Raw genomic sequence first — 24356 nt, 5'->3', positions numbered from 1 at the left:
CTCCCTGGGACTAGATCCCAGGGTCCTGGGATCAAGACCAGAGCTGAAGGCGCAGGCTTTATCATCAGCCACCCAGGCGCCCCAGGGTTGCTGTTGTTTTCATTTTATTGAACTGTGTAATTCAGAAGTCTGAAAACTATTAGTGCGGTTGTTAAGAGCACAGAGGGTGTTCCAACAGATATACAGCCACCACTTACCTACTTATAAGCTTGAAATAAGAGTGCTGGATTTGAAAAACAAAAACAGATGCCCCATTAAATTTGAATTTCAGATTAAAAAGCTAATAATGTTTGTGTGTGTGTGTGTGTGTGTGTGTGTGTGTGTGTCTTAGTATGTCCCACATATGATATGGGGCATACTTATACTAAAAAAACCTTATTAGTTGTTTCTTTGAAATTCAAATTTAACTAGGTGCTCTATATTTGTTTTTTTTTTAAAGATTTTATTTATTTATTTGACAGAGAGAGATCACAAGTAGGCAGAGAGGCAGGCAGAGAGAGAGAGGAGGAGGAAGCAGGCTCCCTGCTGAGCAGAGAGCCCGATGCGGGACTCGATCCCAGGACCCTGAGATCATGACCCGAGCCAAAGGCAGCGGCTTAACCCACTGAGCCACCCAGGCGCCCTAGGTGCTCTATATTTGATAGCTCTAACTCGAGAAGATTACTTAACGTTTTCATTCCTAACATGACTAAGCCCTTACTAAATTTTACTTGCAATTATTGTTTTTGAAGTTCTTTCTGTGCCATAGCACGACAGGCTATATTATCTTTATCTAGTCATTTAATTTCTGGAAGCCCAAACGTATTCATCTGAAAAACAGGAATTACAAAATATTTTTCATAGACTTGATGTAAAAATGAAAGAAAATAAGTTGTGTGAAGTAACTCCCAAGGCGCGTTGTTGTCGTTCTCCGTCCAAGCCAGAGTGGGCCAAGACTACACATCCCACAATCCCAGGCGGCGTCCCCCAGCCATTACCTCATTCCCTGGCAGCATTCTCGCCAATCCAGGCCTCTCCAGGGGTGTGGTAGCGGGGTGTTCTCGCGACTTTTGCCTTATCCTTCTCGCTCCTGTACGATTCCTGTCGCGAGACTTCCTGCTCCTCCACCTCCTCCGCCGCTCCCTTTGCCGCCGCCTAAGCCCGGGACCCGGACCCAGCCTCTCCCCTACCCGAACACCGGCCCCGGCTCCACCGAGGCCCCGGTCCCCCAACCCCGCCTCGCCGCCGCCATGGCGGACCCTAAATACGCCGACCTTCCCGGCATTGTGAGTACAGGGCCAACCCCGGCTCCCCAGGACCGCACCCCCGACCTACTAAGGACCCCCAACAGACACTAACCCCTGACCCCTCCCGCCTGCAGCTCCTCCTCCGCCCCAGGGCTCTAGCTTCTGGCTCCACGGCGGGCCACAGCATCCTCCGGATTCTTACGACCTGACTTAGCCCGGCCGCGGAATGACTTACCAGGCCTTTTTCCGGCAGTCGCCGTTTCTCCGCCCAAAAATCGTCTCTGGGCGCTTAGCTCTTTAGCCCGAGTGTTTCTACCATCCATGTCAGCACCACCCGTGTCTCTCCTATCTCCCCATAAGGCCCCTACCCCCACCATCCCAACCCCAAACACACATACCAGGCCACTTGGGGATGGCCTTCACCTTGCCAAAGAAGAGGTTACCATGGCAGAACCCTTCTAGTACCAGATAGAGAACTCTGCCCCCCGGGAAACCCGCCTCCGCCCCCCTACACCTCCCCCCCCCCGCCCCACACATGCAGGCCTGTACCTTCCTTTTGTGCTGCCCTGCCTGAATTCTCAAGGGTGGGGGTTGGGTCACAGGACCTTGTACTGAGTCACTCTCAACCTTTGTGCCAGGGTAGCGGTGTATAGGGTCTAATTGGAAGATAACCCTCTCCTACTTCGAGCATAATGATTGCCAAGAGCCCTCACCCTTTCAGATTCAGGGTCACATCTTTGTCATCACTTACAGTCACCACTTACCATGAGGTCCCAACTGTGCCCTCTGTCATTCTCACCCTTTTAAGACATGGGAACTATTATACAGTTCACTGGACAGGTAGAAGAGAAGCGACAGAATCCTGGCCTCACAACCTGTCTTCTCTGTTAGCTTATTGAAATGGAGTGGGTCAGGAGTATTGGTGGATGCTGGGTAATGAGGTAGGGTGGTCACTGCTTCTGTCTGCAGGCCAGGAACGAGCCAGATGTTTATGAAACCAGCGATCTGCCTGAGGATGATCAAGCCGAGTTTGATGCGGTAAGACTATGTGCTGCTTCAGTACTCTTACAGACCCTGACCTCTCTCCCCCAGGCTGACCCTTTCCCTTTACTGGGGAGCCACAACAATAAGCGGGTATGCCAACCCAGCCTGGGAGGTATGTAGGTTGCAGGCGTACAGCCACCCACCAGTGAACAATGCTAGGAAGGAGAGCCCTGTCTGTGGAATCACAACTAACAAGACCTGACTTGGGTCTTTTTAAATAAAAGTTGAAATATCTCAAGACAGTCTTGTTTGGAGCCAGTGATTTAGGGAGGCCTCTGGGTGCTAGTCTATAGTAATGAATCCTGAAGCCTGAGCGCTTATAAACTCCTTGAGGTTAGGATGTAAGCCTTCAGTTTCATAAAATATTTCACTTGATGCATGTTCATCAGTATCCAGCAGGAGCTAGATTTTGAAGTATAGAGGAATAGTCTTTTTCCTGAATACCCAGTATCCGTTGAGCAAGGAGTGAGAAAGTGATGTGGAGATTTTAGAAAGATAAGGGATCCAGTCAGAGCAAAACAAATTTTTTTTTAAGATTTTATTTATTTATCAGAGAGAGAGAGAGAGCGCGAGCACAAGCAGGCAGAGAGGCAGGCAGAGGCAGAGAGAGAAGCAGGCTCCCCACTGAGCAAGGAGCCTGATGGCGGGACTCGATCCCACGACCCTGGGATCATGACCCGAGCCAAAGGCAGTGGCTTAACCAACTGAGCCACCCAGGCGCCCCAGAGCAAAATGAATTTGAGGAAGAATGTAAATATTTCCTACAGCAAAAGAGAGTGAGTCCCTTAGCACTTTCAGACCTAAGAAGAACTCTAAGGAAGAAATGAGCTGTGGACACATTTTAACCATGAGGGGATCCACTGAGCATGTTGATTGAATGTGTTTATTCTCTGTTGGCTTTTGTGCAATGCAGAGGAAGAAATGTCCCTGCCTTTAAGGATGCCCCAGACTAATGGTGGAGTTAGGATGCATACAGTTTAGGAAACATGGAATAAACAAAATGGAGTGAATAGAAATCAGCATGGTAAAAACTTGTATGTAAGTGTCAAGGGGAACAAAGGTCTGTTAGCATTTTTTACAAGATGTGTTATAGGTTCTATTCCAGAGAGAGCTGGGCTAAGGTCACATTGATGAAGCAGGCTCCGTATGTGTGTCTCCAAGTCCTGTGGCTATGTCTGTGGGGCTGGTTAGTCCTGGAGAATGCTGGCAGCTGGCTTCTAATGTATGGCTTGGCGTACTCACTTATTCCTTATTTGATTTCCCCCATGTGGAAGTGGTTCCTATTCTGTGGGAACACCTTCCCTGTCTCCTCTCTCAGTGGTGTGTTCCTTGTGGCTTCTGTACTTGCTGGCATGTCAGTCTGCCCCCCCAAGCTTGAATATCTGGAGATAATGCAGATGTTGTCATTGCTTGAGGACCTGGGAGTGCACTTGTCAGTCTAAGATGTATGTTACTAGGAAGCTGTCTTTGACCTCACAGAGCATGAGTGTAGAAGCTGAGGACTTAAGTCCTCTGACCCATTTCAGAGACTGTTCAACTCTGGCCTAGGCCTCTGCCCATAAAGTGTCACAACTTCATGGTTAGATAATTAACGGCAGGTTATCTGTTTGTCACTGACTGTGATACGAATGGGCAGTATCACAGCAATCCCCCTCCCAAAACAAAAAAAATAACATGCGTAGTTTTCCTTTTGAAAGTCCTGGGATGTTTCTTAAGAAGAAGATGACAGGCATGGGAGCACCTGAATGTGCAGCCCTGATTGGCTGTTTTTCCCTGCGGTGCCTGAGCAGCCTATTTCAGTAATACCTAGTGGGATGGCTGATAGGGAGGGATTCCAGAAGTGTTCATTTCCTGCAGCATATTGTTCAGGATGACGGTATAGCAGTGCATAGGAGCTGGTTGGTAAATACAAGAAGAGTCGAGTTTCCTCCATCCCTAAGACACAGCTAAATGAATCTTCATCACTAGGCGGGAGGGAGAAGGGTGGGGAGACCTTCAGCTGCTTCAGGAAGGAGGGGGGTGGAGATATTTACTGATGTCAGCTAATGTCTCTGGCCTCTGGGTGTCCCTGTAGGCCTTAGGAAGGCAGCCTTCTGGAAGTCAGCTGAGTAATGGTCCTGCTCTTAATATTGATGTAAATATGCAGCTTGAAGAGAAGTGGGTGGTACTTAGTCCAGAAACCTCATGTCTGTGAGGCCTGAATTCTCACTAGCAGCCTGTCCCCTCCCTTCCCAAGATGTAGCACTGATGACAACATGTAACCAGCATTGTGGCTGAACTGTGAGGTTTTCACTCACCTTAACTCCTGGCAACAGAATGTTTTGCCTTAGTCTCCAGATTATTTTCAACTTTAATTTGATTCGTTTCTACATAGATAATATATGTGCATAGAACAGAAGTCTCTTCCCACCCCTGCCTGCCACCACCCAGGTCCCTTCCCTAAAGACAACCAATATGACCATTTTCTAAAGGAACCTTTTGGAGGATCTCCAGATTTTTATTTAAAGGAATAACCAGAGTGTTGACCCTCACTGTCTTTTAACCTCCTTCCTCTGATTGCTCCACTGTGGAAAAAGCTGAGCTGCTGAAGGAAATAATGTCCCTTAAAGATTGTCATTGCTAGTTTAATTTAATCATAAAAGCATTGCAGTTCCTATAGTGGAGGGGATGGTGGAGGAAAGTTAGTATAAAAGGCTTTAGTTTTGCTCAAGATGATCCTGATTTTCCTACTATTCCTTTAAAACAATTTTAGCAGGAAGGAAAATACTCTAAAGTAAATGGGCCAGACAGCAGCACACGCTAGCCCTTTCCTCTTCAATGTAAGACAATCTCGTCTCTGCATTTCAGACACTTCTAGGCTGATTTGGACGATGGGCTTACTTGGAGACTTTTCTTAAAATGTCTTGTCAGGAAAGCTAATTCCCGACTGGAATTTCCTCCCTGCTGGACCCCCAGTCTACCTTGGGTCTGTGAGGCATTCTGCTCCTGGCTTTTGAACTGCTGGAGCAAGGAGAGTAAATTTAGAAAATCTCAGTAGAAACAGGCTATAGTTTCTCCCTTGATGACTTACTGATCTCCAGTGCCATGCGAAAGGGGAAAAAATGACCTAGCCACAGTCTGACAGGGCCCTGGCAGAGGCTGTTCTCCAAAGGGTAGATACTGCTGGACACTCCACCAGCTTGAGATGAGAAACAGTATGTTGTCTTCCTTACAGTTTGAGATACCATAGAGTTTGCTTGATTGTGTTCATTGACTGTTGGCGCTCTTGAACTTACCTGAGTTTTTCCTAATGCTTCCCCCATCCTCCCTCCTCACCACCTTGCCTGGACACTAGTTTGCACAAGTAAGACCATTCGATGCTTCTTCTCTGCATGTTTTTTTTTTCATCTCCCATCTCGCATGCAATGCTCTGTCACTGTACTATTGTTGTAGCTAATCGTTTTGAATTCTGTCGAGTCCCTAGCTGGGTCATTAAGGGGCCTATTGGCCTTATGTTTAAAAATCATTAATCAAGATTTGGAAGTACAAATCTGATTCATGAGTCATTGTCTCTTTCCCTTGTGAGGTCTGCAGAATAAAACTGTCCAATGGAGGATGGAATAGAAACATGGAGGCTAGGAATGCTTTTGCATATGAGGCATTTAGGGGCTGGAGTTAGAAGGGGTTGGCTTTCTCCTCCTCAGACTGAAATGAAGTTAAGAGAAAAGAAGTTACTGTTAGCCATTCTAGACAAGGGTAGAGAACAAGGGGGACAGTCACAGTCCTCACTTCTTAGCTGTGTGTAGACTATCCCTGGGAAATACTCATTTTAATGTTCCCTGTGTTAAGCCTTTAGACAAAAGTAAATGGGATGGGAAAGGAGTGTTACATGTAATTTTAAGGTAGTAACTTGGATTATTTGTGCTTTCACGAGTCTTTTTGTTTCTGTACCCCTCCTTTAGGAATGGGTGGATGGTCAGCATTATGTTGATCCATCCTGGACAGTTTTCTTCTACAGCATTCTCCAACTTCCTTGTCAGCATGGTTCTGAAGTCCCCCTGGCTGCAGTGTTGGCAAGGAGCCTTAACGGGCTCAGAGAGCAGCAGTGGCCTCTTTCCCTGTCTGATCTAGACCTCAGGTCTTGCCCTCTGAGGCACAGCCATTTAGCCAAACAGCCCTGGGGAGTCAGGGGGTCCATTAGTGAGAGGGACTGGGAGTCATGTACCAGGTAAACTGGTACCTGGGATCAGGGCACTTGGAATTTTCCAGTCAAGGTGGCTGGGTGGACTGTTTCTGTGATGACTGTTAATACTCCAGGTTATAGGAATTACGCCTAAAAGCTCATCATCCCACAGTGCCCCCAAAGGACAGACCTGGAGATGGTGTATACGGTTTACAGACTAATATGCCACTTTTCCTTTTCTTTGGTTTTCTATCCTCCCCCACTCTGCTTGTTCCTCATGATTTGAATTTGAACTTATAGCTCATTGTCTCTCTCTCCTTGAGTTTCTCCCAGGCTGGTTTTAGCTTGGTGGGGCAAATAAGAGAAAGGTAGTGTGTGTGTGCCTCCCCTTGTGTGTTCGCCTGTGTGCACCTGTGAGTGCTTACACTCCCTCTGTGCAGAGACCTCCCAGTGTAGACCCACAGGGTCTGGATCTGCCTTGACCCTGATCTGAAGTAGGAGTCTTGGCTTAACTGGGCCCTAGCATCAGACAGGGGATGGAGAGGTGGAGGCTCAGGCGTTTCTAGGTGAAATCTCTGAGGCAGGAAGCACTTGTCTTTGTCCCACCATGCATTGTCATATATACATAACCATCTTTAAGCTTCCACGATTCTGCGTGCCCATCAGTAGAGCTCCTGGAGAGGCAGGGCGTAACGCTAGATTTCCCGCCTGGTCGTTCTGTACTCGTCTTGCCTAGAAGCGAGAGCCTTGTCTGTGTATCTGGACTAAAAGAAGGCCTCTTTGGATACTCTCACCTTTCCCCCTTTTCCACGCTCTAACCTCTGTGAATCTTGTGAGCAGAAGGTGGAAGAAACCTATTCTGCACATGGGCTGGGACCTATGAATCTTGGTATCCTCTGGGTTCTTTGTGCTCACACGTCATAGCAGAATTGCTCTGGTTCCCCTGGGGCTGTGGGGGTAGTTACCAACTAATCAAGGTGGATACAAACACACTGGACTATCCGAGGGGCCCGGACGTGCCCTGCCTCTCCTCTGGCAGTGGAGAGCGAGAACGGGTGCTTCATGTTTCCTGACACTCACCATCTCCTGACATATTTTGTTCTGCTTAACCTAAAGTCCTGTTCATGCTACCCTTGTGGGCACCCTCATTGTGACCAGTTCCACCATCCAGACATCTCATTCTTCAAGACTAGAGAAGCCAAGAGACAGTGAGACTTGAACCAGAAGTCCCCCCTTGAGAAGGACTAAGAAGCCCCTCGGTCAGCTTCGTGTCCTTAGAATCACCACAGCCTCTGCTTCACATTCTGCCTTGTCTGCCCCCACCCCCACTTTCCTGTTCCTGCCACTAGCTTGCAACGTCTCACTAGTTCTCAGATAATCTTACATTGCTTCTAATGGCAGAGTTTCATGACATTCTCACCACCAGAGAGGAAAAGGTCCCAAGGTCTTCTTTCTCTTGGGGTATGTAGTGGCACCAGCTAAAACTTCTGGGCCCCCGAATTTTGCTAGGCTCCCCTGGGCCCTATGGTGCAGTGTGTTTGAAGCTATCATATAGTGCATGTGACAATTTGCTAATAACAATTTTGTCTTTTTTTTCCCCTCCCTCACCCCCATTTCCCCACTCCCTTTCCTTTTAACTCTTTTGATTTTCTCACCTCTGGGGAAAACCACAAGGAGCTGGTAAGAAGCCTGACCTTTCATCTGCTTTTTAATGGGGTGTGCTGTGATGGGCAGTTGTTTCTCTGTCCTTTTGTCTCTGCTAAATCTTTAATCCCTCTATCCAGCCCCACCCCCAGGCGACAGCCTTTTCCCATCTTATGAATCAGTGTAGTGACACTGACCCCAGCCCATGCCCCCAGGTCTCTGAGGCACTGGTGGAATGGGTGCCACTGGAGGACAGAAGGGTGCTGGCCATCTGAGTCTCTGGCACCACATCCTTGGAGAGGCTCTGAGGGGATGCCAGTGTCGGGCAGCTCTCCTGACCCAGACCATGATCCAAAGTGGAAAGAGTGAGATGAAAGCGCTGTTAATTCCTGCCACCGGCCAGGACCTCTGAGGCCCACACTTTGTACATTGACCCTTTTCTACTCAACCAACCCCTTACCTACTTAGGAAAGTAGGTTCTCATCAGCAAAGTGCCTGGCCCATAATGAGGGTATTAATAGATGGCAGCCATGATTAATTTCCTTCCTTGGTCTATAGACTATGCTTCCCATTTGTCTTTTTAAGAGGATTTTTTAAAATGGATTTCTATCTCATTGGCCTTGACTTGGGCAGTCACAGGGAGGAGTGTGAACTTAAGAGAAGGTTGTCCTCTCTCCTCATTGGGAGTCCTCAGACACTTTGCAGAGGCCGGAGACCGCACAGTTATTTGGCCTGTGGATGCTCTGGCCATACATTTCAGAGAAGATTAAAGACAGAATAATTTGGGGCTCAGTTGTTTCTTTACCCTTGCACATAGGATGTTGAGCCCTTTGGTTTTCCCTTAATCTTTAGCTGCTCAGCACTTCCCTGAAGAAGAGGTAAAGGTCAAAGTTGATGTTTTCTCCTTACTGCCTCCCTTCCCTATTTTTAAAGCTGCCACTCACACTGATTCCTTCTCTAATAGCAGATCAGAGATGAAGGATGGAGCTTCTGTCTGCTGCTCTTCATGATGCCTCTCCATTATCATTCCCTGCTCCCACCCTCAATACCCACACACTGGCAGAGACTCTCTGATCAGTCCTGGCTGCATGTTAGAATCAGCTGGGTAGCTTTTCAGCCGGCCTACTCTCCTGACCCTACCCCAGAACAATAATGAAATCAAAATCTACAGAGAACCCAGGCCCTTTTTCCACTTTTTTTTTTTTTTAATTTTAATTTATTTTTAATTTACATTTTGTAAAGTGGCGCAAATACACGGGCAGGGTTGAGAACTGTTGTTCTAGTTAAAGGCAAGAAGACTCACTTTGCCAGCTGCCTTCTATAGAAGGTGGAGCTGTCGTCTCCCAATAGCACAAGATCCCCGGGCCTCCCTCCCCCTCTTTCAGGAGGACAGTGAGAGCTGCCGGACTGCTGACAAGGGAAGGAGATGTGTAGTGTGAAGTGCCTGGTCTTGGTGTAGTTACTGGAATCTGAACAGCCAGTCAGTATCTAGTAAGGAGGGAACCACTCTGCTAGGGTAAACTCTCTTTATTACACTCTTTCCCATGCTCCCTGCTAAGGAGAGAGCTTCAGTGCTTAAGACAAGAGCAGAGGGCGCAGGGAGAAGAGGCGGGTGCTGCGGCTTCTCTTCGAGAGGCTTCTCTCTGAGAAGCTGCTGGGCTACTTCCATGTCAGGATATAGGCGTGGCCCTCACCCGGGCGTCCTTTTGGCAAGCAGGTAGTGCTTATGCTTATTGTTTCTAAGACATCCCTTAAAAAATATATAGTAATCTTTTGCCTCTTCTCTCTGCATCCTGAACTCCCTAGCCTAATGGCAGCCTTGGCACTGGACTGCTGGTCATGTCCTCTCCCAGCCTTACTTTTGTATCTCAGAGCTGGTATCTTCCCTTCAGCAGCATATTCACCGTCAGAGTTAGCAGCTGGAATGTCTGCCACCCTTCCTCTTTCCTCCCAGCAAGGATGGGAGGTTAGCTTGAAATGTCCGTCCTCAGCAACAGGGAGATTTACTTTTGGGAGGGGGAGGTTCAAAGAGGTCAGGCTAGTTTCTTGGCCTGAGTGCATGGTGTGTGCTAGGTAACTGGGAGGGCCCCAGTGGGTGGGGTGGGGGGTGAGGGGGAGGCTTATGTACAGAGTGGGTGGGGAGGTTATGCTACCTCTGTTCCTTGAATCAGGGTGTTAATATTTATACAACTGAGACTCCAAATTTACCAGGAAGCTTCCGTTCCCTAGGTTGAGCCTGGGTCAGCAACTTGGAGTGGAGCCGCCCTTCTCTTCTCTTGGGAATGTGGGGCCCAGTCTCTCTAGTGGTTTGGGGGTTTTGTGGGGTCAGGGAAGTCTAGGGTGAGAATGAATCTGCCCCTGGCCTGAACTCCCTGTTCCTGCAGGAGGAGCTGACGAGCACAAGTGTGGAGCACATCATTGTCAATCCCAATGCCGCCTATGACAAGTTCAAAGACAAGAGAGTGGGGACAAAGGGACTTGGTGAGACTGGGCTGGAAACTGGTCATGGGGGGAGGTCTGTCCTCGGGCCATAGTGGCATGCTTTGGGGGAGAGGGTCTTCATGGAGATCTTTCATGGTAGCCCCGACGGTCACCTGAGACCGTGACTGCCCTGGGCCTAGATCAGGCCCTCAATTCCATCTTCTTTTCTTGGCAGATTTCTCAGATCGTATTGGAAAAACCAAGAGAACAGGATATGAATCTGGAGAATATGAGCTGGTTTGTTGTGTGTGTGTGTTGATGGTGATGGTGCCGTGATCCTGGTTAGGAGGGACATCAAGGGACACAGTCAGGCTTCTGGGTTTTTCTCTCTTTGGGGTTCCCGAGAAACCCAACAGGATACAGTTGAGGATGCTTAGTCCCCCTGCTGTTTGCTCTGGAGAGTCTCCAGGCCTCCAGTTTTTCTGTACCAGGGTGTTCTGTACCAGGCATTCTGAGTTGGATAGGATACCCTTACAGCCTAAGCTCGGGGTTTGGATAAATTCTTGAGGAGGCTCCCTGTACCAAGGGATTTAACTTCACTATATATGCTTGCTGTCTAGCTTGGAGAGGGCCTGGGAGTGAAGGAGACACCGCAGCAAAAGTACCAGCGACTATTGCACGAGGTCCAGGAGCTGACAACTGAAGTTGAGAAAATCAAGGTACTTGTAAACTCCCTTCTCTTCTTTGTGCCCTGACTTACGTAGCAGAGGAGGACCTCACAGCAGGAGGAAAAAGGTTCCCAAGGCTCCTTGGTAAGGAAGCTGGGGTTCCTAGGTTTAGGGGTATAAATAGATCTATATTCAGTACCATAGGTGGGTAAGAACCATCCAGTAACTTCCAGCCACAGCCATTCTTAAGGGCCTTGATCCTTTTGTTGTTGTTGTTGTTGTTGTTTTTAAGATTGTATTTATTTGAGAGAGAGAGAGAGAGAGCAAGCACGCGCATGAGCAGAGGAAGGGGCGAAGGGAGAAGCAGACTCCCCACTGAGCAGGGAGCCAGGCTCAGAGGTCAATCCCAGGACTCTGGGATCATGGCCTGAGCCGAAGACAGACACTTAACTGACTGAGCCATCCAGGCACCCCCTTTTTCTGGTCTTGATTCCCCTGGCCGCCCCTCATTGTCTGCTTCTTCTCATACCAGGCAACGGTGAAGGAGTCCGCCACTGAAGAGAAGCTGACCCCCGTGGTGTTGGCTAAACAGCTGGCTGCCCTGAAGCAGCAGCTAGTTGCTTCTCACCTGGAGAAGCTGCTGGGACCAGATGCAGCCATCAACCTTACTGACCCTGATGGAGCTCTGGCTAAGTGGGTGTCCTGCTTTGTTGGGAAATCATTGATTGCTGCCTGGGGCATAGGGAGACTCAGCCAGGTATTGGCCAGGATACTAAGGGGAGAGGTACCCTAGCTGTTCCTTAATGCTGAGCGCAAGGCAGAAATGAGAGAGGGCTGGGCTTGCCCACATCCTTCAAGTTCTGGTCTTATTACTTGGTCTTTTGTCCCAGGCGCCTGCTGCTGCAGCTGGAGGCAACCAAAAACAGCAAAGGAACCAGTTCAGGGGGAAAGACCACCAGTGGGACTCTTGTAGATAGTAGCCTTGTCACTTACGAACTACATTCTCGGCCTGAGCAGGACAAGTTCTCTCAAGCTGCCAAAGTAAGTATGTATGGTTGGCTGGCGGGCTGGGATAGCACGGCCCTGAAGACTTCCTACCTCCCTCCAGGGGATCAGATATCAGGGTGCTGGGAATGCTTCCGATTCCTCTTGATGTTTCGTTCTCCCTGTTTCCCTCACCCATCTACTTTCAGTTAAGATTTTAAGAATGTGATCAGGTTGTGTTCCAGAGAAAGTGGTCCCTTGGCAGAGTGGAGAGGAGGAGGGAGGGGAATGGCAAACGGACAAGCAGAGAAGAGTGGGATGTTAGTGCCTGCTGCAGCGGCAGGCAGGCGGGTGGCGAGTTTTCACTCCCTTCCTCGTCCTAGGTTGCAGAACTTGAGAAGCGCCTGACAGAGCTGGAAGCAACTGTACGCTGTGATCAGGATGCTCAGGTTAGGTGCTCTCCTTTACTGATTCTGACCTTGCATCCTGCGCCCTCTTCCCTGACACTCAGAGCATTCCACAGAACCCCGGGGAGAGTGGGAAGGTCTTCATTTATCAGATCAGCCAGTGCGTTGCCGGCTAGACCCGGGAAGGATGGGAGACGGTAGTAATTGTGAGGAGACACAAAAACCACTGATTTCTTTCCTCCTCTTCCCCACCAGAATCCCCTTTCAGCAGGTGTTCAGGGAGCCTGTCTCATGGTGAGTATACAAGGAACCAGAGTGTTGGATTACAGAGGAGATAGTGAGGTTGGGTTTGTGGGTCCATAGCTGTATATTAATCACCTCCAGTGGAATACATGGTGGCTTCTTCCTAGTCTGATCCTTTCCCCTCTATGAATTTTGTCCCAACCTCCACCCCCAGGAGACTGTAGAACTGTTGCAAGCAAAGGTGAATGCCCTGGACCTTGCAGTTTTGGACCAAGTGGAGGCTCGGCTACAGGTATTAAATGGAGGGCAAACTGGATTACAGGTGGCTTGGGACTTCAGAAACCCTGGGTGCCCTATCGACCTTGAAGTCTGTGTTTTCAGAGTGTCCTGGGAAAGGTGAATGAGATTGCCAAGCATAAAGCTTCTGTAGAAGATGCAGATACACAAAGCAAGGTCAGGAAGAGCCCTTCCCCCCACTTCCATACCCTTTCCTGTTCCCTCGTGTTTTCTGAGTCCTTCTGGTGGTCTTACCTGAGCTTGAGAGGTGCTGTCTTCGTAAGCTCTTACCAGCTGAGACAGTGAGGGGCCTGCCCTCACCCACCCCACCCTCACCAGGTGGTCGTTGTGTACCTCACTTGGCCATCCCCTTAGGGCCCTGTCCTGTCCCCACCAGGTGCACCAGCTATACGACACCGTACAGCGCTGGAGCCCCATCGCCTCCACCCTTCCAGAGCTGGTGCAGAGACTTGTCACCATCAAGCAGCTGCATGAGCAAGGTGGGAGGCCTGCTGCCGGGGGGAGGGGAGAGGAATTGGACAGTGGGCAGCTCTTGTTTCCTCCCCTCTTGTCGTGGATTCTGACGTCATCCATACCTTCTCTACCTTCTTTTGTAGCCATGCAATTCGGTCAGCTCCTGACCCACTTGGATACCACACAGCAGATGATTGCTAGCTCCCTCAAGGACAACACCACCCTCCTGACCCAGGTGTGTGCCCCTTTATTGGTCTGTTGCTTCTGTTCTCTAGCAGCCTGGGTTCTGCCTTGGCCCAGGTCGTAACGTGACGTGGCAGGGGCTTGGTTTGAGTCTCTACTGTTTGTCAGTGGTTGTGGGACCTTTGACAACTTACTTAACCTGTGAACCTCCATCTTACCATCTGGAAAACTGTACCTACCTCAGGGTTGTATGGATTAGGTGAAATACTGTGAGTGAATTGTTAGAGTTCCAGTGAACCTGTTTTTCCTACAGCACCTACCCAGTCCCTCTACAGTCTCAGCTTAGCTTTCCCCTCCCTGGGTCCTCAGCCAGATGTGCTTGTATCCAGAGCACAGCACACTGGAAGGAGTATGGACTCTGAAATGAACAGCAGGCTCCAACCTTGTTTTGCTGCTTCCTCTTCTCTGACACTGGGCAGTGAACTTCACCTTCATTCTTAGCAGTGCCCAGCACATGGTCCTCAGTTTCTCTTGGAGGCACTGTTTTCAGTGCTGAGGGCAGAATTATAGCAGAGAAACCCAACACCACAGGACCATCAAGATGAATGAAGAAATATATAAAGTATAATGTGTTCTGCCTCTAGAGCTGTTTTCTAAAGTTTTGAGCCAGTAAAACTCCCATTCCAGCAAAATCATACCTGTTCCTCATTATATAAAACAGACTAAAACAGCTACTATCACATGCCCACTCTGGAGCCCATAAGCTATGCTTCCATTTCTTGTCTTCTCCAAGAGCATTTCTTCAAGTGCTCATCCAGGCAGGCACCTGGGCCTGATAGAGTAAAACATCTCTGTGACTTTCTAGGTGCAGAAAACCATGCGTGAGAACCTGTCCACGGTTGAGGGGAATTTTGCCAACATTGACGAACGGATGAAGAAGCTGGGAAAGTGAGCACCCTTAGGAGATGGAGAATGGGGGTAATCCCTACCCCCTTGAACTCTGTTAACAGCTTACATAGGGTTTCCCCTTAATTATAACTCTTGCATCCCCATACCATTTGACACTGGGGGCAAAGGGGTTCTTCTTGCATGTGGGGTTTACACCCCTCCTCCGAGGAATACAGAGTGGTAGCTGGGGGACATTAGATAGTGGTCTCCCCTCAGGCCCCAGGGATGTGGGCCTTGCCACATGCCAGCTCCTGTCCAGTACTGCTTTGCTTGGGGTGGGGCAGGATTGGGTCCTGTCCTCCAGCACAGCTCCCCTGGCTGGTTGCAGTTCTGTACAACTGTTTCTGACCCATTAAATGCTGTTGTACTCTGTGTGGCCCCTGCTGTTGTTTCCTGGGGAAGAGGCAGCACTGAGACAGACCTCCACAGCCTAATAGGCAGCCTCAGCCCCTCTCTGCTATGAGAGGATTTAAACTGTAACCTGCTCTTACTAAAGAACTAAGGAAAAAATGAGTACAGAGTCAGAGCCAGAGTTTCAAAATATTCTCATCTGTTAAATTAAGAGTGTCTCCCATAGAAAAGCAGTGGAGGCCCCACAGGGCAAGTACAAAACAGAATTAAAACTCCCAAGGGTCTTGTCTTTACAAAAGAAAAGGCAGGAGGCAGCCCCTGGACAGCGGGTCGTGCTGGCCGCTCCGGTTGGACCACGTTGCATAATCCTCGGTCGCATCATCACAACGTCTCTGAGCATTCCGATGGGGGAGAAGGGGCAGTGTAGTGTGTGTGGGAGGAGAGGCCCAGTGGGCTCTCTGTGCCCCCTTACCCCCTTTTAGATCCCAGAGGAAAGTAGAGGGAAGCTGGCTACACCTTGAAATGAGGCTATGTGTTTCAAACCTGGGGACAGGGGTAAGAGGGGGATCTGTGCTTTGAGCAACCTGAGCCAGAGGCAGAGGGGTGTTGGAGGGGTGAGGGGGGGAATGCATGATGCTTATTGCTTTGTACCTTTCACTGGGAAGGAGGGCAGCAGCCAACAGTAGCTCACAGGTTTGTAAACTGAGCCTGCTGGCTTCAAGAAGGGAGGCAATGAAGTCGAATTAAATATAAAAGAGTCATTTGTGCAAAAATAACTTAAACAAATAAAAGACCTGGGGAAGGGGGTGTTCCCCTTAGCCTGGTGGGGAGAGGGCCATATACCACCCCCCCAGGCCTTTTCAGTGACATGGCTTTGGGGGGGAGGGGGTGAGCTTCCCTACCCCCTGCAATGGCTCAGGATGGGATTGTAGGGGAAGGGCTTGCATTTGTGCTCTGAGTGGGGAGTAGTGCCCCCACCCACTGTCCACAGGTGCAGGTGGCTGGCAGGGGCTCCCAAGGCTCAGCACTCAGCTCTCCCCAATCAGGGTCAGATCCAGCTCCAGGTATGGCTGCTAAGGGGCCAGTTTCCTCCTCTTGTTTTTGGCAGGACGGCCAGGGCGGGCCCGGGGAGGCAGAGGGACAGCCGCCTATACAAGAGGGGAAGTTGAAAGAAGTGATCAAACAGCTAGGTATCAGGAAGTCTTTTATTTTCTCCCCACTCCCTCTACTCCTCTTCTCCTGCCTCATCCCTTACAACGCCCCCCGCCAACCCTGACACACACTTACGCGGGTTGTAGGGCTGGGGTCCAAGGTAACGTCCTGGCGGGAGCTACTGCTGTTCCGGGTAGGGCTGCAGTAAGGGCACGGGTGGTCAGGAACGCTTCCCAAGCACCACGTGAAGCTCAGAGTTTGGGTGGGAAACCTTCTACTTTTGGATAATAAAGGCATAAAATCCCCATCCATATTTAAGTTTGTGCCTTTTTGAAAGTCAAGCCACTCTAGACATTTCTATAAACCATCAAATAGCAAAAGGCCAGGATTGGGGTAGGCTCAACACTCACTTGTATTTTCTCCTCCGGCCACGACGAGACTTTCTGACTACCCCTGGGGGCACCTGGGAAAACACAGACTGTATGTGTAGGAAAAATTAGGAAAAGGAACCGTGTTCCCAGCCTTTCCTCAGAACCCTTCAGCCCAAACCTCCATCACCCCACACTCACCTTAAGGTCCTCAGAATGGGGTCCAGGAGGGGATGGATCCTTGGGCTCAACACCCCCTTCAGCCAGCTCCCCATTATGCTGCCAGTGGTGGGTCCTTGGGGACCGTTCCATTTGTCCATTGAAGCCACCACGTGCCCCCCATTTGAGGGCCAGTCGGCCAGGCTCTCGCCGGCTACCGGGCTTTCGGCCCCGGCCTGGCCTGGCCTCACCATTAATGCCCCTAAGACCCCCTCCTCCCCTCCGGCCCCGTTTCCCTGACCCCCTCCCAGTGAGCAGCTCAGGGACTGGGGGGTCAGGAGAACTGTGGGGTGGGGCTAAGGCACTGAGGGGAGGCCGGGCAGGCTCTGGTTCCAGGGCTGAGGTGGGGCTCTGAGGGGGCAGACAAGGGGCTTCTGGCTGCTCTGGAGGAATCTGCAGGCAAAAAATAAAATCTTAGTCCCAAATATGGTTCCTTGGCTACTGTATCTCAAAACATCCACTTGCAATTTGGGAAAAAATTCTGTCCGCGACACCCCACCCCCCCACCCCCAACACATACCCTCACCTGGAGACTCTGTAGCAGGCAGGCTAGGGGACTAGAAGCCTCTGAGAGGGGTGGAGGAGCTCCCCCCCCAGGGAGGAGCTGCAGCCCCAACTGGCCAGAGAGAAGAGGGCCAGGAGGCTGCAACAGGCTGGGGAGGGCTCCAGGGCTGCTGGTCAGCGAAGACAGATCACCTGTGGAGAAGCTGGAAGGTCAGGCATCTCCCTCCGCAACCCAACTCGGTTAGGCTGAACAGACCGTGTTTACCTCTTAGGTTTAACCCCAGGGTCAAAAACTCCTCCCCAAGTCATCCAGCTTCTCCTCTACTTCCTTTTTTTCTCTTTCATACCAGTTTTCCCTCAGACTCACCCAGCAGGCTGGCACTCAGCAGAGGGCTAAGGAGTTGGGGGGGTCTCCCTGAGTTGGAGGGGGCCTTGCCCAGAGAGGAGGCCCCCGGGTCAGTAGTTGCCGTGGTGACACTGGAGGTAGGTGGTCCAGGTTGGGGGGCACTCAGGACACAGGGCTAAGAACAAAGACCAATTATGACACTATGTGAAGTAGTTCATAAACATACACTACTTTCACATATACGATCTTACTGAAGCCTCACATGAAGTAGGCCACGCTTATTAAATACAGACCCAGTTCCTGCAGCCATCCTACCCCCAGCCAAGAACTAAGCCCTCCCCAAAGGCCCTGAGGAAGAGCTCAGGCATGAAACCGAAAGCCTTTGATTCCCAGCTCCCATCCCTGATTCTACCTCTTGTTCTGTCCCACCCACTCACCCCCTATCCTCACCTGGGGGGGTGTCCCCGAGGGGGGATCCAGGCTGGCAGCCAGCAGCGCAGAATTTAAAGCTATGAGGGTGGGGGGGGCTGAAAGTGGGGGGAACAGTAGCGGGGGCAGGTCTCCCAAACCTGAAAATGTCTCCCCACTTGGACCCCCAGCTCCCTCTGCAGATCCCTCCCCATCCCCAGCTGTGGGGCCCAGGGCCAACAGGGGCAGGAAAGAGGCAAGAAGGTTGCTAGGAGGTGCAGAAGGGGGTGGAAGAAGGTCTGAAGGGGCTGGTGGAAGCAGTGAAGCCACCAAAAGCGAAGGCCCTTCAGGCTCGCCTGGGGCTAGGGGAGGGCCAGGTCCCCCTGGTGGGGGTAGCAGAGGCTCAGGGGGAGGTTGTCCCCCTCCCCCAGCCAGCACACCAAATAAACTGTGGCTGAGCAATGGAGAAGGTGGAGGCTGCCCCAGACTCAGAGGGAGAGGCAAGGCCCCTAGCATCCCAGGAAAGCCGGCTCCACTCAGCGCCAGGCCCTGCTCAGGACTAGGGAAAGGGAGAGCCTCCCCACCAGCGAGGGGAGGCAGAGGGCAGGCTGGGCCCGCCCCCATCCCAAGCCCTTCAGATGGGCTTTGAAGCACAGGGCTGGGGACCAGGGGGGCTTTGGAGGCAGCTGGTGGGGCAGGGGCACCTGCAAAGGAAAAGAGAAATTCAGCTCAAGGGAGGACCTTTCTCCCAGCATCCAAAGAACCCAACCTTCCTGCCTCCAACCCAGAAAACCACCAAAGAGCTCTCTAAACTCCCCTAAGTGCTTTGGCTGCCTTTTTCCACCAGGAGAGGAGGAAGAGCTCTACCACACTCACGTACCTGGCACACTGCTGAGGCTGCCACTGGTGGTCCCAGGCAGGGAGGGTGGGATAGGGTGCCTGGGCTGGGGAGGGCTCCCTGAGGAGAGGGTTGGGGGAGGAGGAAGGTGTGCATCTGACCCCAAAAGGTTAAAGCTTCCATCAGAGTGGGAAGGGCCAGGGGTGGGGAGTCCCAGCAGGGACAGCACAGAAGGGAGAATCGGTTGGGATGGCTCAGGGAGAGGAAAGGGTTGAGGGACAGGAGCAGGGGCCCGAGGACGGCTCCTTCTAGGGGCTTGAGGGCCTCCCCCTTCTAGCAATCGCAGTACAGTTGGGGGTCTGCGGGGACGACGCTGAGAGGGACGGGGTGATGAGGAGTGGGAAGCGGAGGGTGTCTGGGCACGGGGCCTTCGGCCCTGTAAAGTGCTGGGAGGGGGGAGCGGGGGATGCTGTGCCTTGGCCGCTGCAGAGAGTAGGCTGCTAGCAAGGAAGGGAGGTGCCCCGGGCCCCTCCACCGTGGGGGCCCCTCCTAGGGGTCCCAAGACCAGGGGCAGGTGCATAGTGGCTGAAGACACTGGTGGCTGAGTGGCAGGACCAGGGGGGCCAGGGGGACCAGGGAGATTATTGCTTGGGGGCAGAGGAGGGGGCGTTAAGGCATCACTACAGTGGAAGAGAGAAGGATCCGAAGGTGGTGAGGAGGAGGCATGGGGGGCTGGAGAAGAGCCCAGGTCAGGGGGCACCAGGCTGGAGCGGAGAGCAGCTCCCCAGTTGTAGGAGGGAGCATTGAGGCTGATAGCAGGTTGAGGAGGTGGGGCTGGAGAGGGAGCATTGCCCCTCGGGAGGAAACAGGGGCTGCTGCCTCCAGAGGGGACTGGGTCAGGAAGCCTTGGTGGTGGGAAAAGCCCCCCAGGGCCTGCTAGAGGGGGGAAGGCCTGTGGAACTGAGGGTGGTTCTGGGGGAAGGGAGCCAGGACCCCCATTAAGTGGAGTTGGAGGAGGGACTCGACAGGGAGGGAGGGCAGAGGGGGGCCCTGGGGACACAGTGTGGAACATCTGGGGGCTCGCTCCCTCTCCTGCAAAAATGAGAAATGAAGGGTCAGCCTGTGGCTTCCCTTCCAACAACTTTCTTTTGTCTTCTCCATCCCATATCCCATAAACTCCCAACCTCCCTGTGCCTTCCTCTCAAGCAACTCCCCACTCCACCCTTCTCCTTTCTCCCTCTCATAGGGCTCCTCCCACCATCCCTCTTCCAGGCCCTTAAGTCTTCCTCAGTTATCCATAAAGTGAAGAAGCCTCACCAGGAGAAGAGTGTGAGCAGGTGGTCTCCATGCTGCGGTACAGAGTTGCCATGGCAACGGCTTTCCGCCGGTGATTGCACAGCTTGGTCATGTCCTCCTCTGATGCGGGCCCCACCCCGGCCCCACCCGGGGTCACCGGGGCCAAAGGGTCAAAGTTGAAAACCTGTAAGGTGGGAGTCATGGGCAGGGCCCCTGAGAGAGTGGAAACTGGCAGAAGAGCTACCATGGTCGGTGACTTGTATTAAGTCTCTTGGCTTATCCCTGTATTCTCTGACACCCCTCACCACTCTGACCTTGGGGACATTGAGTGGACACTCCAGACCGCACTTGCAGGTCCCATCGCTGAGGAGGTAGCTCCGGGTTTGCTCCAAGGAAGACAGCTCTGTGCCACTTGGGCTGGGAGAGCACAGGGTCAGAAAAGATGGAGTTAGTTGACACTGAATCAGAAAACCATGCCTAAAGGACAGTTCCTTATTCAAAGACCTTCCTAAGAAGGACACAGGATAAAGAATGTGGAAAGAGAAAGAGGGAGAACATAGTTAAAGGACCAGACATACACAGAGCAGAAAGGCTGAGGAAGGAAGAACAGAGGAGAGCAATAGGGTATCCGAGATCTGGGCGCTGAGAGGAGAAGCGGGAGAGAAAACGCAGGCACTGAAGGGCCTGGGGATAGAGCTCTGGAACTTTGAGGAGCCATACCTGATATAGCGCACAGCACCCTCTCGAACACAGCGCTGCCAGCCGATGGGGACAGATGTGGCCACAGGGCCCCCAGCTCTGTCTGCTCCACTGCTCTCATTGCCCCCATTCATTGTGTGTAATCAGCTCCCACGTGCCTGATAACACAGACATCCATGTGGGCATTAGGAGGATTAAACTGCACTGGGTACCTGAGGGAGTACTCCAGGAAGGCAAAGATTGTGGGGGGACCCAAAAGAACTCAGGGGCATGGAGAAACCCTTGGAGAGCTGGGAGAGAAATGAAGAATTCGCTGCCATCCTACTGTGGCTACCTGAACATCTCTGCAAACATTGTGGGGTCCAGTCTAAAGCCGGGGCCTCCGGCTTAGCCCACACCTGCAACACAGGAAAGAGAAGAGAATGTCAGAAACCTGCCCAACGCAGAAGAGAACCAAAGCCCAGGACACTCTCAAGGGAAAGATCCTTAACCCTCTGAGGGAAGTGCACACACAGATCTCAGGGATCTGCTAGCTGAGTCCACAACCATCCTTTCCATATACAGGCCCTAGGAAGCAGAGGATCAAAACCTCAACTTCCAGGGACCAGGGAATCAGAGCCCAATCCCTAGACATAAAGGGCAAGGCCCCTTTGTCCCATCAGAGACAGAAGACTTCACCCCGGAGTATGGGCAAATTCCCATAACGCCAAGACACTAGGAAGTTTCCTAGAGTCTGGGCCCCTGCTGTTCCCTGCCCCCAGGAAGATCATATAAAAAGTACAGATTGCCCCACAGGTCACCAGGCAATTGCCCAACTGCCCTCTGGGGTGGTACCAACGGAACCCCCCATGCCTGCTCCATTAGACAATCACTGATCTAGTTCATTTGGATTTTCTTAAGAAAGGTTGGAATTATAGCTGTCTTCTCCCAGAGTCTTGAGAAGCTCCTGATTTCTCCCCAAGCCTCAGCAGGGGGATTCAGCACCTCCTACCCCACTGGCTTCAGACAGGCTCCAAAAGGGACTCTCCTCTGATATGTGGGGACGCCCCCCCTCAACCCTGCAAGTATCCTCTCCAACCTCACCATCGCTCCTACCCTACACAGGCGGCTTCTAAACTTTCCCTCTCATAACAAGGCGCCCTGTCACCCAGCCTGCTTCCCTCAGCTTGGGGAGGAGGGGAAGGCGCACGAAGTAGGAAGGAACTTGGGGAGAGGGCGGGCGGAGGGTGGGCGAAGCACTGTGGGGAGGGAGGTGAAGAAGGCAAAAGTCAAGCATTGAAAGGGAGAAACGGCGGGGGCAGGTGAGGGCGGGGGAGTGGGGATGAGGCCAGGGAAAGGGGCCGAGAGGACGCGGAGGGGGCAGAGGGTAGGGACTGGAGGGGAGGGGAGGGGGAGGGGCGGGGTGGGGGGGGCCGGGCCCTGCACTCACCGCGGCCCATGGTTCGGCCGGCCCCGCCCTGCGCAGTCGCGGCCCAGAGGGTGAGTGGGAGGGAGTGGGAGGAGGGTCGGTGGAGCCCGAGCCTCCGGTACGGCCCCGGCCGGTCCTAGCAGGAAGCGCCGCCGCCGCCGCCGCGGATCACCGAGCGGCCTCCCGCGCATGCGCCATGGGGGCCAGGGGCAGCCCTGGGGATTCCGTTCCCAGAAGGCACCGCGCAGGCTGCTGCCGCCGCCGTCGTCGCCGCCGCCGCCACCGCCGCAGCCGCCGCCGCCGCTGCCCGGACGGGAGAGGGGCGGGGCCGGGCCCCCGCCCAGCGGACAACGACGAGCCAACAGGAGGGGCCGCAGTGCGCATGCGGGAGCGCGCCTACCCCTCCCCCACAACCCCCCATTAATCCCCAAGAGAACAAACACCCCACGCGGCCCCCCCCCGCCCTCCGCGGAAGGATCTGAGCCTCTTCCCAGGCCACTGGTGGCCAATCCTAGCCCTCCCCGGGGAGGGGCCCCTTCCAAAGCCACAGTCTGTTGGGGGAGCCAGGAATGTCAGGTCCGGGAGGGGCCGGCCCCAAAAGATGAAAGTCGCGACTTGCCCTGCCCCGCCCCAAAAGCTTCCCGGCTAGTGTGCTGGGACTTGACCCGCCTCCCCAGGTCAACATGTCACAACACGACCTCAGCCTGTCAAGTCACATGACCTTTGCCTGTCACTGACAACCTGGTCATGTCTTCGGGCCAGGAGAGACCATCTGGTCCAACGCACCCCCCACCCCCATTTACAGAAGGGGAAATGGAGGTCTGGAGCAACGGAGCAGGCCTAGCCAAGGACCTGTCACTGTCACACCACCACCTAAACCTGCCTTCCAGCCACAACCGACCTTGTGACAGATACTATTTAATTCTGGCTGCCCCCACGAGGGTATGACAGTATATGTAACCGGCCGCCACATGGCATCTTTTTTCTACCTAATGGCTCAAGAAAAATACTTTGCATTTTTTTAATACTTTGCATTTTAAGTGGTGCTTTTCACTTTTGTTGAAGCACCCTCCAAGTTCATACTTCTCCCATTTTACCTTCACAACTCATTACTTTTATTTACAAACAAGAACGGTTGAGGCAGAGAGAAATTAGGTGGCTGGCCTAGGATCCCTGGGCAAGTGTGGGGGCAGGTGAGGCTAGAATCTGGGCTCCTGACAACCCAGTCCAAGGCGGTTGTGCGCGCAAGTGCACCCAATGTCCCAAGCAACAGGGCGCTAATGCAGTCCAAGCACCTAGGAGGCAGGAGGCTTGAGCACTGGCTCCTCACAGCAGGGAGTCACAGGACTTGCGCGTCTGGTCCGGTGAAAAGGGCGGGTCTTGATCTTTTGGTGAAGAGCACCAGAGCACCGTGGGGTGGGGGGGAAGACGCGTGGGGAAACAGTGCGAATCGCATCCACTGAGCAAAGGACATGAATTCTGGCATGCTGAGGGCGCATTAGAAACTTCACCAAGATAGAAGTTAAGGGTGCTTTTCTGCGAGGAGCTGAAAATGACTATCAAAAATATTCAAGTTCCTTGGTCCCTCTGGGGGATTTAAGGGGCTAAAAGACCTCGAGATTCTCAAGAAGAATACTCGAGAAGACGTTAGGCAGTCCTGTGGCTGGATGCAAACTTTCAAAGGAGGTTGGTTTAAAAGACCTTGTGCCTATTAAATGGGAGGGAACCAAGCAAAATGGGAGTCCCTTATGGAGAAGGTGCAACAGGGGCTAATGCCAGGTGGGCGGAATAAGAACTCCTGAGCAAGACAAGCTGCCCTGAGGCTTCTTAAGCAGCAAAGGGGCAGCCACGGTTGATAGCCGTTGAGGCCGTTGGGAGCCGGGCGCTAGCGCCCCGCCCTCTCCTCTCCCCTACACCACCACCACCCCCCGCGCCTCCCACCACCCTTGTAGTCCCCTGCGCGTGCGCGCGGAGACACCGGTTGCCAAACATTGCATCATCCCCGCCCCCCTTTCCTCCCCTCCCCCTCCTGCTCTCCCCTCCGCGCGCGCGCATGACTCACTCACCTCCTCCGCGAAGCCTCGTGA

The 24356-nt window shown here is 52.5% G+C and overlaps 2 protein-coding genes across 7 annotated transcripts; one reads left to right on the top strand and one right to left on the bottom strand.

Annotated features, from left to right (window-relative positions):
• The first annotated feature begins 1091 nt into the window (after positions 1 to 1091).
• DCTN2 (dynactin subunit 2) lies at positions 1092 to 15052 on the top strand. Of its 2 annotated transcripts, XM_044228908.1 has the most exons (15): positions 1092 to 1265; positions 2196 to 2264; positions 4163 to 4168; positions 10461 to 10557; positions 10733 to 10794; positions 11118 to 11216; positions 11698 to 11858; positions 12056 to 12206; positions 12533 to 12598; positions 12812 to 12850; positions 13014 to 13091; positions 13181 to 13252; positions 13473 to 13575; positions 13693 to 13784; positions 14598 to 15052. In XM_044228908.1, exons 1-15 carry the CDS (start codon positions 1230 to 1232, stop codon positions 14682 to 14684), a joined length of 1218 nt encoding a protein of 405 aa, XP_044084843.1. In that variant the 5' UTR covers positions 1092 to 1229; the 3' UTR covers positions 14685 to 15052. The 2 variants fall into 2 exon arrangements, with proteins under 2 accessions (XP_044084843.1, XP_044084844.1); XM_044228909.1 differs by lacking the exon at positions 4163 to 4168.
• A 156-nt stretch (positions 15053 to 15208) lies between these two features.
• Positions 15209 to 24354, bottom strand: MBD6 (methyl-CpG binding domain protein 6). Of its 5 annotated transcripts, none has more exons than XM_044228904.1 (13): positions 24336 to 24354; positions 21196 to 21259; positions 20883 to 21019; positions 20477 to 20579; positions 20184 to 20346; positions 18909 to 19958; positions 18071 to 18732; positions 17642 to 17795; positions 17291 to 17466; positions 16753 to 17163; positions 16594 to 16661; positions 16319 to 16382; positions 15209 to 16179 (listed from the first exon to the last, which is right to left on the bottom strand). In XM_044228904.1, exons 3-13 carry the CDS (start codon positions 20993 to 20995, stop codon positions 16105 to 16107), a joined length of 3039 nt encoding a protein of 1012 aa, XP_044084839.1. In that variant the 5' UTR covers positions 20996 to 21019; positions 21196 to 21259; positions 24336 to 24354; the 3' UTR covers positions 15209 to 16104. The 5 variants fall into 5 exon arrangements, with proteins under 5 accessions (XP_044084839.1, XP_044084838.1, XP_044084841.1 ...); XM_044228903.1 differs by lacking the exon at positions 24336 to 24354 and adding an exon at positions 22291 to 22535; XM_044228906.1 differs by lacking the exon at positions 24336 to 24354 and adding an exon at positions 22291 to 22535 and having other exon boundaries at positions 16594 to 16646.
• Positions 24355 to 24356: the final 2 nt, after the last annotated feature.

Source organism: Neovison vison, chromosome 12 (assembly GCF_020171115.1).
Source record: "Neovison vison isolate M4711 chromosome 12, ASM_NN_V1, whole genome shotgun sequence".
Classification (NCBI taxonomy): domain Eukaryota; kingdom Metazoa; phylum Chordata; class Mammalia; order Carnivora; family Mustelidae; genus Neogale; species Neogale vison.
The sequence above is the reverse complement of the archived record's forward strand: the minus strand, read 5'-3'. Positions and strand labels throughout refer to the sequence as shown.